General features: G+C 41.0%; 1 protein-coding gene across 2 annotated transcripts in view; it reads left to right on the top strand.

Moving 5' to 3' along the window:
• NEK11 (NIMA related kinase 11) overlaps positions 1-9794 on the top strand; it is a 386870-nt gene extending 377076 nt beyond the window's left edge. The window contains exon 17 of one of the 2 annotated variants that reach the window (XR_011020552.1): positions 9440-9491. Coding sequence is in view for 1 of the 2 variants with exons in the window: in XM_068234487.1 (XP_068090588.1) it covers positions 9440-9647 (208 nt within the window). In the remaining variant the exon portion in view is untranslated. Of the gene's footprint in view, positions 1-9439 lie in introns of both variants that reach the window. The other variant, XM_068234487.1, reaches the window with a different exon arrangement.
• The last annotated feature ends 2334 nt before the right edge of the window (positions 9795-12128 follow it).

The raw sequence follows: 12128 nt of genomic DNA, 5'->3' as shown, positions 1-12128 counted from the left end.
ATGGGTAGCCAGTGTAGTGAGCAAAGGATTGGTGTTATGTGGCACTGGCAGGGTTGGCTTGTTAACAGTCTTGTGGCAGCATTCAGTACTAGCTGCTGGCAGTGTAGGCCTTTATTTGGAAGGTCTGCATAGAGGGCATTGCAATTGTCCAGCCGTGATGTGATGAAGGCGTGAACTAGGGCTGGAAGATCCTCTGAAGGAATGAGGTGCTTCATTTTTTCAATAATCCTTAGGTGAAAGAAGGAATGTTTTACCACAGCACTCGTCTGCATGGGGCGGGGCTATGCACTGGAAGCTGCTGCCTCTGGGGCTTGGGTGGACACTTGAAAGATAAAGACCCAGCAAGTCATTATAACTTTTTAGCCAAAGGGCATCCATGCAACGTCTCATTTTGCCTGTATAGTCTCTTTAAAAATGACATTTTGCAGCTGTATTTTACCTGTTTCCGATGCCTACCTGCATTTTAGCTTTTACATGTAAAATATAAAGCATGTGGTCTCATGGACATACAGAGGCTCAAATATAAACAAACAGGAAATGGTTATGATACAACATTGGAATGAGGCGATAATAGACAGTTGTATAGTTAGTATGCACTTTGGTTCACTTGAACAAGGTCCTTCCAGCCCAAATATCACTTGATAGTTACCACCATACTGGCAGATGTTCATATCCATAACACCTGCTTGGTTGTTGGCTGCCGATAAGCCTGGCTGTCTCTTGGCACTGATTAGCTGTCAGATCTGTAATTTCTGTGTGCATATTAAATAAACGTTTTCCTTTGAGGTCACAACTTAATTACTGGCTTTGAAAGTCACTTTAAAGGAAAACCAATCCTTTGCCAAGTGATCATATTTTCTTTTCATTTTCTGAGAAAAAAAATGACTAACATTATTCTTTAATTTAAAGGGAAACGGTTACACACAGTACATGTTATATATTTTTTAGTTTTTATTAAATCTTCATTCATAGTTCTAAATATACCATCTGATAACTGTACGAGAATGGTAATGCGGAGGCAAAATGCACATTTTCTGTGTCAGACTCCTGACACTATTTAGTCATGTGACCTGAAGCAGTCAAGATGGAGAGATTAATAGCTCAATCCATGGGAGAGACAACGGCTTCTGCTGGGCTAGGAAAATACTTTAAAAATGATAGGGATAAAATACTACTACATGCTTAGTATGTAAGTTTATCATGATAATGTCTGAAATTCACCTGTTTTGTATTCGCAGTTAGTAATCACTGATAGAATACATTTCTTGGGCAGCAGGATGGCAAAAGGGCAGCACAGTAGCATAGTGGTTAGCACTCTTGCCTTGCAGTGCTGGGTCCCTGGTTCGAATCCCAACCAGGTCACTATCAGTGCGGCGTTTGCATGTTCTTCCCGTGTCTGTGTGGGTTTCCTCAGGGCTATTCGGTTTCCTCCCACACCCCAAAACCATTCAGATAAGTGAATTGGCTTTCCCCTAAATTGGCCTTAGTCTACAATATATATACTTCACAATATAGACATATGACTATGGCAGGGATTAGATTGTGAGCCCCTCTGAGGGACAGTTAAAGGAACACTATTGGTTTAAGTTCTGAAGCCCTTTAGGGGTTAGGAGAGACTTGGAAATTGCTGAGAGTAAAAGGAAAAAAAAAAAAAACATCACCTTATCAGGTGTTCGGATAGTGCAGGGGTGACTGGTTTATCTATTCAGCGTCTATTCAGTGTATGCTGTAACAGGAATGTCTCTCTTCCTCTCTGCACTAGCCTTGCTGGACATAAACAATCCATGCCTTGCTGGTCATAAATAAACAATCCATGCTGTGCCGAGTGACGACAGCAGAGCGGGTTCTTCCCCTGCACTATCCTAGCGCTGTGCAAGATCTGATAAGGTGACGGATGTCTTTTTTTTTCTTTTATTATCATTATCTGCAATTACCACGTCTCTCCTAACTCCTAAAGGGCTTTAGAAAAAAACTTTGACTAGATTTTGACAGTGTTCCTTTAAGTGCCAAGACAATGCACTCTGTACAGCGCTGTGGAAGATGTCTGCACTATATAAGTACTAAATAAGAATAATAGGAACCCCACAAATGACCCATTTTAGAAAGAAGACACCCCAAGGTATTCCGTTAGGTGTATGGTGAGTTCATAGAAGATCTTATTTTTTTGTCACAAGTTAGCGGAAATTGATTTATATTTTTTTTTTTTTACAAAGTGTCATTTTCCGCTAACTTGTGACAAAAAATAAAATCTTCTATGAACTCACCATACTCCTAACGGAATACCTTTGGGTGCCTTCTTTCTAAAATGGGGTCATTTGTGGGGTTCCTATACTGCCCTGGCATTTTAGGGGCCCTAAACCGTGAGGAGTAGTCTTGAAACCAAATGTCGCAAAATGACCTGTGAAATCCTAAAGGTACTCATTGGACTTTGGGCCCCTTAGCGCACTTAGGGTGCAAAAAAGTGCCACACATGTGGTACCGCCGTACTCAGGAAAAGTAGTATAATGTGTTTTGTGGTGTATTTTTACACATACCCATGCTGGTGGGAGAAATATCTCTGTAAATGACAATTTTTTGTTTTTTTTTACACACAATTGTCCATTTACAGAGAGAATTCTCCCACCCAGCATGGGTATGTGTAAAAATACACCCCAAAACACATTATACTACTTCTTCTGAGTACGGTGATACCACATGTGTGACACTTTTTTGCAACCTAGGTGCGCTAAGGGGCCTAACGTCCTATTCACAGGTCATTTTGAGGCATTTGGATTCTAGACTACTCCTCACGGTTTAGGGCCCCTAAAATGCCAGGGCAGTATAGGAACCCCAAAAGTGACCCCATTTTAGAAAGAAGACACCCCAAGGTATTCTGTTAGGAGTATGGTGAGTTCATAGAAGATTTTTTTTTGTCACAAGTTAGTGGAAATTGACACTTTGTGAAAAAAAAAAACCCAATAAAAATCAATTTCCGCTAACTTGTGACAAAAAATAAAATCTTCTATGAACTCGTCATACACCTAACAGAATACCTTGGGGTGTCTTCTTTCTAAAATGGGGTCACTTGTGGGGTTCCTATACTGCCCTGGCATTTTAGGGGCCTTAAACCGTGAAGAGTAGTCTTGAACCCAAATGTCTCAAAATGACCTGTGAAATCCTAAAGGTACTCATTGGACTTTAGGCTCCTTAGCGCAGTTAGGCTGCAAAAAAGTGCCACACATGTGGTACTGCCGTGCTCAGAAGAAGTAGTATAATGTGTTTTGTGGTGTATTTTTACATATACCAATGCTGGGTGGAAGAAATATCTCTGTAAATGACACATTTTTGATTTTTTTTACACACAATTGTCCATTTACAGAGAGATTTCTCCCACCCAGCATGGGTATGTGTAAAAATACACCCCAAAACACATTATACTACTTCTCCTGAGTACGGCGATACCACATGTGTGACACTTTTTTCCAGCCTAGGTGCGCTAAGGGGCCCAACGTCCTATTCTCAGGTCATTTTGAGGCATTTGTTTTCTAGACTACTCCTCACGGTTTAGGGCCCCTAAAATGCCAGGGCAGTATAGGAACCGCACAAGTGACCCCATTTTATAAAGAAGACACCCCAAGGTATTCCGTTAGGTGTATGGTGAGTTCAAAGAAGATTTTATTTTTCTGTCACAAGGTAGTGAAAAATGACACTTTGTGAAAAAAACCATAAAAATCAATTTCCGCTAACTTTTGACAAAAAAATAAAATCTTCTATGAACTTATCATACACCTAACAGAATACCTTGGGGTGTCTTTTTTCTAAAATGGGGTCCCTTGTGGGGTTCCTATACTGCCCTGGCATTTTACAGGCCCAAAACCGTGAGTAGTCTGGAAACCAAATGTCTCAAAATGACTGTTCAGGGGTATAAGCATCTGCAAATTTTGATGACAGGTGGTCTACGAGGGGGCGAATTTTGTGGAACCGGTCATAAGCAGGGTGACCTCTTAGATGACAGGTTGTATTGGGCCTGATCTGATGGATAGGAGTGCTAGGGGGGTGACAGGAGGTGATTGATGGGTGTCTCAGGGGGTGGTTAGAGAGGAAAATAGATGCAATCAATGCACTGGGGAGGTGATCGGAAGGGGGTCTGAGGGGGATCTGAGGGTTTGGCCGAGTGATCAGGAGCCCACACGGGGCAAATTAGGGCCTGATCTGATGGGTAGGTGTGCTAGGGGGTGACAGGTGGTGACAGGAGGTGATTGATGGGTGTTTTAAAGTGTGATTAGAGGGGGGAATAGATGCAAGCAATGCACTGGCGAGGTGATCAGGGCTGGGGTCTGAGGGCGTTCTGAGGGTGTGGGCGGGTGATTGGGTGCCCTAGGGGCAGATAGGGGTCTAATCTGATGGGTAGCAGTGACAGGGGGTGGTTGATGGGTGATTTATGGGTGATCAGTGGGTGATTAGATGGCAGAACAGATGTAAACAATGCACTTTGGAGGTGATCGGAGGGTAGGTCTGCGGGCGATCTGATGGTGTGGGAGGGTGATCAGATGCCCGTAAGAGGCAGGTTAGGTTCTGATCTGATGGGAGGCAGTGACAGGTGATTGACGGGTGATTGACAGGTGATTACAGGGGAGAATAGATGTACATAGTACACAGGGAGGGAGGTCTGGGGGGGGGGGGTCTGAGGTCGTTCTGAGGGTGTGGGCGGGTGATTGGGTGCCCTAGGGGCAGATAGGGGTCTGATCTGATTGGTAGCAGTGACAGGGGGTGATTGATGGGTGATCAGTGGGTGATTAGATGGCAGAACAGATGTAAACAATGCACTTTGGAGGCGATCTGAGGGTAGTTCTGCGGGCAATCTGATGGTGTGGGAGGGTGATCAGATGCCCGTAAGAGGCAGGTTAGGGTCTGATCTGATAAGTGGCAGTGACAGGTGGTGATTGACGGGTGATTGATGGGTGATTGACAGGTGATTGACAGGTGATTATAGGGGAGGATAGATGTATACAGTACACGGGGGGGTCTGGGGAGGATCTGAGAGTGTGTGTGGGGGGGGGGCGTGATCAGGAGCCCCCAAGGGGAAGTTTAGGGACTAAAAAAAATTGCATTGGCAGATAGTGACAGGTAGTGTTTGATGGGTGATTAGGGGGGTGATTGGGTGCAAACAGGGGTCGGAGGGGTGGGCAGGGGGGTCTCGATCACTGGGACCTCCAGGGCAGGAGGCAGCCTGCATAATACGCTTTGTATACATTACAAAGCGTATTATACGCTTGTATGGCGGCGATCTGGATGCTAGTAACCCACTGGCGCTTCCAAACGGGCGGCGGATTACTGCACAAAGGGGGGCGGAGCCTGTTGCTGGTGCCTGATCGCGTCACGAGTGACGCGATTGGCGCATAACCACGCCCGCCGCCGCCACTGCCGATGGGCGTATTGCGGTCGTTTGGGCCCAGCCCTTGCTGCCGCTCATCGGCTTAAGGCGGTCGGCAAGTGGTTAAGATACCGCCGTAAAAGAAAATTAACAGAAAATGTACACAACAGGATAATTGAAACTTTAAAATCTTAACCTATTTTAGTTCCTGGACGTAGAAACTATGTCCAGGAACCATGCGCTCCCGCAGCCATCACGCGCATGCACGCGCGCTCCCGGCCCGCAGTTCGTTAGCCAGGCAATCAGTGAATCGGGCTATGGTGCCCGATCACTGATTCCTCTCCCCTGCTGAAAAAGTGACAGCTTCTCTCGGAAGCTGCGCTTTTTCTGGATGTTACCTCCCCCATGCGTCTCTCTAAGCGTATGTTACGCTTAGAGTAACGTCATGTAAACAAACTCATGGCCGCCATCTTGTGGCCAAAAAGTAAAACTACAACTAAAAGTAAAAAAAAATTAACTAAACACACATTTACATTATAAAACAATTGTTTACATCCCACCCTCCCAAAAATACCCAATCAAAATGTTAAATATAAAAAAAAAAAACATTATAATAAAAAAAAAAACATTTAAATATTTACCTAAGGGTCTAAACTTTTTAAATATCAATGTAAAGATGAAATATTTCTATATATTTTTTTATTTTAAACTTGTAAATAGTGATAGATGCAAAACGGAAAAAATTCACCTTTATTTCCAAATAAAATATTGTCGCCATACATTGTGATAGGGACATAATTTTAACGGTGTAATAACCGGGACATATGGGCAAATACAATACGTTAGTTTTAATTATGGAGGCATGTATTATTTTAAAACTATAATGGCTGAAAACGGAGAAATAATGAATTTTTTCAGTTTTTTTCTTATTCTTCCTGTTAAAATGCATTTACAGTAAAGTGACTCTTAGCAAAATGTACCCCCCAAAGAAAGCCTAATTGGTGGCGGAAACAACAAGATATAGATCAGTTCATTGTGATAAGTAGTGATAAAGTTATAGGCTAATGAATGGGAGGTGAACATTTCTCAAGTGAAAACGACGGAACGCGAATGGGTTAAAGTGGACCTGAACTCTTGCACAGGACACAAGGAAAACATAGAGAAATGTACCCTGAATATACAGTATTTAGAGAGTTTAGCCTGTTTAATTCCCCCTCATTTGTGTCTAATCACTAGCTGTAATTTGATCCTCCCCTGTGTCACATGACTGCCTATGGCAGATAAGCAGATAAGTCCATTTGAAAGTACAGGCTGTAAACAATATGTCTGCTTCCATGAATCAGGAAGTAGAAACTGTGCAAATGTATTTTAGGATTTGTATCAGCTGTAACAGGTTTTTTTTAGTTTAAAGGTTATTATGCTCGTGTGTATCTTTTAGAGCAGAAATGAGTTCTGAGTTCAGAGTTCATAAATATGTTATTGTACTGCTGGTTGATTATTCAAGAGGAAGTGTAGTGAAAATAAAGTAATAAATAATATTACTGGTGTTTTTTACAATAATAATTTATAAATTATTTAGTCAGTGTTTGCCCACTGTAAAATCTTTACTCACCCACAATTTACATTCTGAAATGTATCACAGGTGGCGACATCTTTAGTCATGTCAGAGTGTTTGTCTATGTGCATGTCACTTCAGTGCCTCTTTTTTTTTCTCAAAAATATTTTATTTTATATTTTTTGAGCATAACAACTGGAAATTTGTACGTCACTGTACATGTCGGCAGAAAATTAGGTAAACACATTTCAAGTCTGAGTCATGTGCAGTGTATACCACAAATTAACTACCCAACCTCCCCTCTCCCAAACACCCCCCCAACACACCACTCCCACCCCCCTCAATTGCTCTCCTGTACTGTTCTCATTTTATTTTGTAATAGTTGTTTTATCTACCTCACTGTAGCAAGTTGAAGAAAAAGAAAAAAAAACTCTTCAGTGTAGTTGATGCAATTAAGCTGTCACTCTATGGCCAGTGAGCCCAAAGTTCCACTCAGTTGTCTAGCAGTACCAAGATGAATACTTAAAGGGCTCCATAATCCTTGGGTAGCAAACGATGTTTCTATCTATGGAAGAAGCGTTTGGTCCATATTTCAATGCTCAGTGTAGCAGATAGTTTATCCAGTTGCATAATATAGGTCAGTTCATCCTCAATATCTTGACTAGGTGTTGTTGATTGAATAGATCCATCTATTGAATATCACTATTGAATATCACGGCTACAGCCAATACTAGTTATTTAGTATTTTCACACTTACATATGTCTCCTGTGTGTTCTCTTTTGTTGGATCCACATAGTGAAGTAAAGTATGGGATCCTTGGGAACCTGTTTCTTGCACGCCTTGCCCAGGAAGCAAAAGACCCCATTCCAGAAATCACAAGGCGTTACCAGACACAATGATATAGACCAGCCTCTAAGAAGCGGCATTTAGGGCATTTGTTTGTATAATAGGCTGGAGGTACTCTATATCGGATATTGAAGACATATTTAGCCTTTAATATAAAGAGCAGATGGGATTCCCTCCACCTTTCGCTAACCATGGTTGCCCGATACCTATTGTTTTCTTCAGGGCTTTAACATTGAGGTGTCTTCAAAAGCCTTCCTCTAAAGGGCAAGAGTAAAATATCGAAAAGGAGATTCCAGCATTATACAGTAGATATACTTAGATCTTTAAAAAAAAGTCTTAATCCTGTAAGACAAGTATGACAGACATTACCCGTATATATACTGTATTATAGCTTTCAGGTATTCCACCCCCTTTGATCCGCTTATACAATAAGAGCTTCTAACAATTGAAAAGCTAATAGAGTATAAAAGATTGAATTTATATACTGTAACTCTGTTTGAATTATTGAAAGGTTTGATTAAAAAAAGAAATATTACTGCTTTTAATATTTTCAATTTGTGTTCTACAAAGTCTTTAGTGTTAACAATGGAAATTGCATTATCCCTGTTTGAACTGTTTTTTTCTAATGGTTAATACTAAAATGTTTGGAATAGAAAAGTCATCCAGTTCTACATTTTCTGTTCGTATTTTCATGATATTCCTCATATTTAGAAACAGTTTATGTTGGTTCTCAGGTCATGCTGAAAATGAACCTCAGAATTCCTAAACAGCCAACTCCAACTGACCTCCCCTAATCCTAAACCCCACCTCTAGTCTAATGATTACCTTCAGCCCTAATCCACTCCTAGGTTACCCAGTACTAATTACTAACAGTATCCCCGCAGCATGTAAGTGGTGCTGCCAGGATCACCATGGAAAACCAAAGTCCAGCAATATCCTACCAAACCATAATCAATAACTTCACAGTAGCCTCATTCAAATGCTAGTCAATCCAGCTCTGAGCTTAAATTATCCATAACCAAGAACAATGGCCTCCCCAGTACATCCTTCATGCCAAACACACCACTAGGATATGTATCAGTGCTAAACAAGTCATTTTGAAATGTAATGCTATTAAAATGTATTCTCCTATTTCAGTGTGCAGCTGGACACGAATGTCTAAGAGTGCCTGTAACCTTAAATATTATATATTTCCGAGTGTTAAGTACATTTCAGGGGAGCCTGTAAAGGACAACTTGCTTAGTAACACCTCTGTACCTCCCATATACCTGTGTAAGTAATTTGCTGCACGGAGCAGGAAACAATGCACCTTTAGAGACAAACACCTGCAGTAATCAGGAAACCTATACGACCAGTAATTATTGTGCTGCTATTGATCATGGGGCATGACTGACATTTTCTCTGCAGATACAACAAAAATAAATAGTTTAAAATAGTTTGGGCAAAATCTCTTGTAATGTATAGTTCTAAAGTGATGGAATATTTTTTTTAATTATTTAAAGTGGAAGATCGCTTTAACTGTATGGGAATTGAACCATGTGAACATGATGAACATTACTGATTACTGATCAGGGTATCTCCTGTGTTTGTACAATCTTCTTGCAGAATTTAATTTATTTACAGCTAAGAATGTATATAGTATTGACATGAATGTAAAGTATTCCTCCTCGCTTGTATTTTCTAGGTCAGCTGTGGAAAATTTGGGAGAGGAAAAATTTGAAAAGGTTTATAACTATCTCAAGAGGGCCCGAAAAAATAACATCAGCGAGAAAGAGGTGAAGCAGCATCTAGAGACTTTGGTATCGCGAGCAAGTGACTGCTTTGTGGTGGACCAGATTCTGTACTTTGAAGAAGAGCTCTTAGCTGCATCCTCGAGGCTCAGCAAAGCCTGATGTTCCTCATCCCGGGAGGAATGCTGAGACAACCACAGGCATGTGCTACCAATATTTATCTGAACAGGCTGCAGATTGTATGGCAGATTACAGCTGCTCGTCTTCTGCTGCCAAGTATTCTCCAATACACCAGAGGGACGCATTTTCTGAGCTTTTGCAGTGTTGCAATGGACAGCAGTATTAGATGAAATGCAAACATTATTGCTGTGGATGGAAAAAGGGGATTTGATCCCCTGAACGTTACTTTATTGCCTTTCTTTCAGTTATTTTTTATTATGTGGTGTCATTATTGGGGTTGTATAAAGAAAGGCAAAACATCTGGCAAGTTTTTTGTAGGAACTTGCAAATAGGGTGAAGATGTTTGCCTCTTTTAGCAAGAATATGGTGAGTGGAAGTGACAGTATTCCAACAGCAACCAAGGGGAGGGGAGGGTCAGCACCAAACACCATTACTTATATAAACAATCAGGTGTGCAGAACAGGTCCTGAAACATACATGTACCAATGAAAAGAGAAAGGTAGGAACTGAACAACACCGCACCACTCTGATATAATCTAAAAAAAACACATCTTTATTATATATCAAAAATTATATAAATATATCAACAGAAAACCATAAAAACAATTAAAAACCAAATGAATGGGTGGACCACAAGTGTCTCACATAATATGAGATAAGAGCAATAAAGTGCATCTCAGTGAATAATCACGTGGGCAGCTCTGACCACAAACAATAAATATTCAGGTACAAGGAAGTTTACCAAAGGAATAAAATAGGAGCTTGCATACAGTATATCTACATATATTGCATTATGATCCAAAAAAGTCTCCTCATAAATGCTCCAAAGCATAAGTATCAACATGTAATGTTGTGAAGAACATACACCTAAGCTAATTTACAAATGAAGAAACACAGAGTGTCGGCTGGCATAGAAAGTGAGCGAATTAGGAGCCCATGGTTAGGGCACAATGTATCAGTGAGAGGAAAAACCACGCTGTGGAAAGGGTGTGCAGGGGATGCAGGAGTGGGTGAGTAGGGAGTGGATTGGACGAGGAAAGTAAAGATGGGGCAAGTAGGAGGCTGCCAAGAGCCGTGTGGTAAAATGTTGAGGAGCAGAGAGGAGTGGAGGACAGAGCTTACTGGCAAGAATCACGGAGGAGATTGGGCCACCCAACGTCGTCGCGATTCACCACTGTCTAGCCGCTTTTTCCGGGCTACGTCACGTCTGTTGACCGCCCATATTTGAATGAAAGGAGGAGTCGGAACCTCTCTAATTGGAATGTGCACGGCCGCATAGGATACCAGCTGATGCGCATCCCCAGGATCGCTCCTACCTATTTCTAAGTAAAAAGGGCGCAAAGGAGATATACAAATAAGGATGTGAGGGGAAAGAATAAAGATATATAAATATATATATATTCATATACATTTAGAAATGTAAATTACACAATGTATAAAGATACAAAGATATAAGAAAATTTAAATACATTCAGAATTTATGCAAACACATTGCAAAGAGAGCATGTATATAACATGGTGATGACAATACACTGCACAACATGAGAGCCATCTTGTGGCCATAATGTAATACAATTTCCACAATGCTACATTATTAAAAAAAAACATGCAATGACAAAAAACATCTATGAGGCGTAATTGTATGGAGACATCCCAATATATTCTAGAGGCTATGATGGATAAGAAGATCTTGTTAGCTTGAAACTTATGATGGATCCGATCTATTTCCACCTTAAATTTGTAATCTTGTATTAATTTATTCCAAAGAGCATAGAGGGTCCAAGACTGGAAAAAGCATTCAGTATAAATATCACAAATGATTTGTCTATAATAAACATCAGCTAACAAGCAAATGTTCGTACAAAACGATAAGACAAAAAAAGGGGGGTGGGGGGATGAAGTAAATCTATGAATTAGGCTTGAGGGGGGTTCTACTTACAAAGCCTACCCCAAGGACCGCAGGCAATGTGGAACTAAAAGTGGTAAAAGTAGTAAGGACTATCACTCTGGTGACATACACACACGCCGGCTGGTAAAGTGAGTGTAATAATTGTGTTTGCCCAGGGGTTACTCACCGAACCCCCAATTGGCAACACAACAATTCATGCAAAGATGACTTTGAAGGAACAGTGCAACAATCCTAGTATCGACACGGGAGACCTACTTACACAGTCCCCATGTCTGTGCTAGAAAAAGTGAACATAAAATGTGTGCCCAACGCCATTGTTATAGGCAATGTGTGAGTGAAGTAGAATACCAAACAGTGAGTGACATTCAACATGCTCCAGAGGCCTGATGTTCTGCTCACCTCGGTACACAGAGTGATGTTCCACTCACCTCGGAACACAGACCTCAAAAATATATGAGGGCTTAAAAAGAGAAAACACACAGAGACCGAGAGCCCAATATGGTGTAGTATGTCAACAATCAGATGGAGACAAAATGAAAGTAAATGATGGATGT

Source organism: Hyperolius riggenbachi, chromosome 5, assembly GCF_040937935.1.
Source record: "Hyperolius riggenbachi isolate aHypRig1 chromosome 5, aHypRig1.pri, whole genome shotgun sequence".
Taxonomy (NCBI): Eukaryota; Metazoa; Chordata; class Amphibia; order Anura; family Hyperoliidae; genus Hyperolius; species Hyperolius riggenbachi.
This window is presented reverse-complemented; position numbering and strand designations above follow the sequence as displayed.